This window comes from Benincasa hispida, chromosome 8, assembly GCF_027475165.1.
Source record: "Benincasa hispida cultivar pf3 chromosome 8, pf3_genome.v1.1, whole genome shotgun sequence".
Taxonomy (NCBI): domain Eukaryota; kingdom Viridiplantae; phylum Streptophyta; class Magnoliopsida; order Cucurbitales; family Cucurbitaceae; genus Benincasa; species Benincasa hispida.
Window position 1 is genome coordinate 56,102,681 of NC_143485.1, and position 3,080 is coordinate 56,105,760.

General features: G+C 32.9%; 1 protein-coding gene across 1 annotated transcript; it reads right to left on the reverse strand.

The window, feature by feature from the left end:
• Positions 1–236: 236 nt before the first annotated feature.
• On the reverse strand, positions 237–2,709 carry LOC120083552 (uncharacterized). Its single transcript, XM_039039358.2, has 2 exons — positions 2,052–2,709; positions 237–1,028 (listed from the first exon to the last, which is right to left on the reverse strand). Exons 1-2 carry the CDS (start codon positions 2,614–2,616, stop codon positions 775–777), a joined length of 819 nt encoding a protein of 272 aa, XP_038895286.2. The 5' UTR covers positions 2,617–2,709; the 3' UTR covers positions 237–774.
• Between the last annotated feature and the right edge of the window lie 371 nt (positions 2,710–3,080).

Below are 3,080 nucleotides of genomic sequence, written 5' to 3' on the forward strand. Positions count from 1 at the left end.
ATTTCCAGAGCATAAATATCTAATGTAATTATAAAATGGTGAAATCTAACCTTTAGAATTTTTAATGGCTACACCTAATTCCATGCTCCTTCTTACATCTAAAACGAACCAATCTTTCTAAAAAGAATTTGTTAAATGATTGTGTCATTGAAGGTTATCTGAACTACATAAAAAATAGATGCAAACGGCACCAATTTTTTTCTTTTTTTTTTTTTCCGTCACACTCAAAATTTGTCTTTTCATAACTGTTTTTTCTGGTACTATTAGAAGTATCATCTCCCTTCGTTAATATTTCTTACAAAAGTTTAGCGATTAAATCATTATAAAATTAAAAGTTTAGGAACTAAATCATTACAAACTAAAGTTCAGGAGCTAAATTGTTTAATGAAAGTTTAGGGACTAAAATTGATTTTTTAAAAAAAGAAACATTACCTCAAATTTCTCAGCATCACCACAGGATTTGATCAAATTGCTGCTCGTGAAGATCATTACTATGATCAACTAATTGTTGAACACCATCATTATTATCACCATTGTTGGAAGAATGAGCATTCTGATTCTGAAGATCAAGCCAATTGTTTTGGATTACCTTTCCCGCAACACTTTCTAATTCAACAACCAATTCCCTATGTTTTTCTTCTCGAATAACTGCAGAATAGGCTTTCTCCATCGTTGGAAATGGAGTGCTAAGAAGAATTTGATTGCAAATTTTGGAATAGGAATCGTTTAATCCCACAAGAAATTGCATAACTTTTTCTCTCTCCATATACTCACTTAGCTTCTCAGTTGCACCACCACAAGAACATTGAAGCAAGTCGGTTTTAAAGGTTGCAAGTTCATCCCATAATGCCTCGAGCTTTGTGAAGTAAGATGTAATGGATGAGTTTTCTTGACGATGAAATCAATTTCCTTGTAAATTTGAAACGTTCTCGAATCATTGCTTTGAGAAGAACTTGCTTCCTTTGTGTCTGACCCCATTGATTCATAAATTGAGTTTGGATGAAGGACCATGCCTGCAAGATCTTTACCTACACAGAATTCTTTTAGCATGAAAAAAAACATATATAATTGGTCTTGCATTCAAAAGAAAATTGATGTCTTCTTACTAATTTGTTTACTTAAATTTTCAAAATTTTAAAACAATAAAATAAAATGTTAGACTAAGTAAAAATTATCCCTTCTAAGCAAGAAACTTTTTAACTTTTCTTAAATGTAATTTTTTATCGAGACATGATGAGGACGCTAAAGATATGTTAACCTAGTTGAATTATCCGATCTATGTACTGTTGGACCTTAAAACTTTTCTAAAAACAAAAATGTAACTTCTTCCGAAATTCGTACTAACAATCACTTACCAGATATTATGCTAATTTACAAGCCCACAAATTAAAGGCAGTAAAAATAATAATTAAAAAATAAATTAAAGACTAAATTTGAAAAAAATATATATTTATATTCTTTTAAAAGTTGTCTTAAATCACTTATTGACTCAAAAGTTTAAGGTCATGGGTAAAGCCAAATTTTATTATATATCATCTAACACTCTCCCTCACTTTGTGGGTTTGAAATACAGAAAACGATCAACAAGTAAAAATGGATATTAACATGGAGGAAACAGTAATGCAGGGGTTTGAGCATAGGACATTCTTAATAAACCTGCTTTAATACCATCTTAAATCATAGATTAACTCAGAAGCTTAAGTTAATTGGTGAAGGCAAAGTTCATTATATATCATTTCATAAATGAAAATGGAGGTTTGGAACAACAATCATGACATTGTTCAAATCCTAATTTTCATATCAAACCTAACACACTATTTTAGGTCTCAATTTTCATCCAACCTTATATAATTTCAAAGGTAGCTTGGAGATTTAATTATAGACCATGAACAAATGGGACACATTAACATGGAAAAAAAGGAGAGCATTGAAAGAAATTCAAACCAAGCATTTGCAAGATTTTCAAGCTTAAAAATGGAGAATCATCTTCACAGAAGAGAAAAAAAAAATCAGTCAAATCATTAAAAAAAAAAAAAAAAAAAAAACCTCACCGTCAATAGAAAGACGTTGTAACTGATCACTAACATGAAGATCGTGAAGAGTAGCATAATGTCCAGCCGAATAACGGTGATTACTGCCCAAATCGTTGGGAGACCCATTTCGAGAATGAAAATATTTATTCTTGCCAGCAGACGAAAGCTCAGATCTTGAACCAGAACAACTCGCTATCCGGTTTTTTACATTGCGCTTTGAATTAGGCGTCGGTCGCGTCTGGTGAGTTACTGGTTTGGGTGTGCGAGGGGAAGATGGTTTAGAGATGATTTTAGTGGTGGAATTTTTGTCTAATTTCTTTTGGCCATTAGGATTTGAGGTAGCTGTTTTTGGCCTTGAGGACACGAGCTTTGAAGTGGATTTTGATGGGTTGATTCGTGAAGTATTATTATTTGAAGATCTACCATTACCGTTGTTGTTTTTGGTTGGACGTATAGTAGTGGGTTTGGTTTCTTCTCTAAGATTTTTGCTGAGCTCGTTGGGTTTGGAGGCTGCATTATTGGAGTTGTTACGGCTTGAAGAAAATTTGGTTCTTGGGGGACTGAGAATGCCTCTTACCACCATTTTTTCTTAGCTGAGAGCTTTGCTTTCTGTAAAAACCAAACCGAGTAAAGACTTTAAGCTATATCTCAATTCATGGCCTTTTCAGATGAGAAAGGGGGTTTCGGGTCAAGTCAACATAGGGTTTCCATTGAAGTTATTATTATTATTATAATAATAATATTAGCTCACCAAACCGAATGAACCACTTGAGGAAAGCCTGAGACGCGTAATGGAATCTGACATTCCATGTCATTTAGTTTATCGGAAAAAAGAAAAAATAGCTAGCATTCTTTCTAGGGATAGAAAGGCCCGAGACACATTTCCCATCCCGGTCTCCATGGAGATTTTTAATCTCTATCTTCGTCTCATTATCTATTTCGGTGGTTGGAATCGGTATTGGAAATCTCCATTCGGAGATTTAGGTCACTAGAGGAAAATTCCACTTTTTATTTTATTATTTTATTATTTAAAAATAACTAAATTTA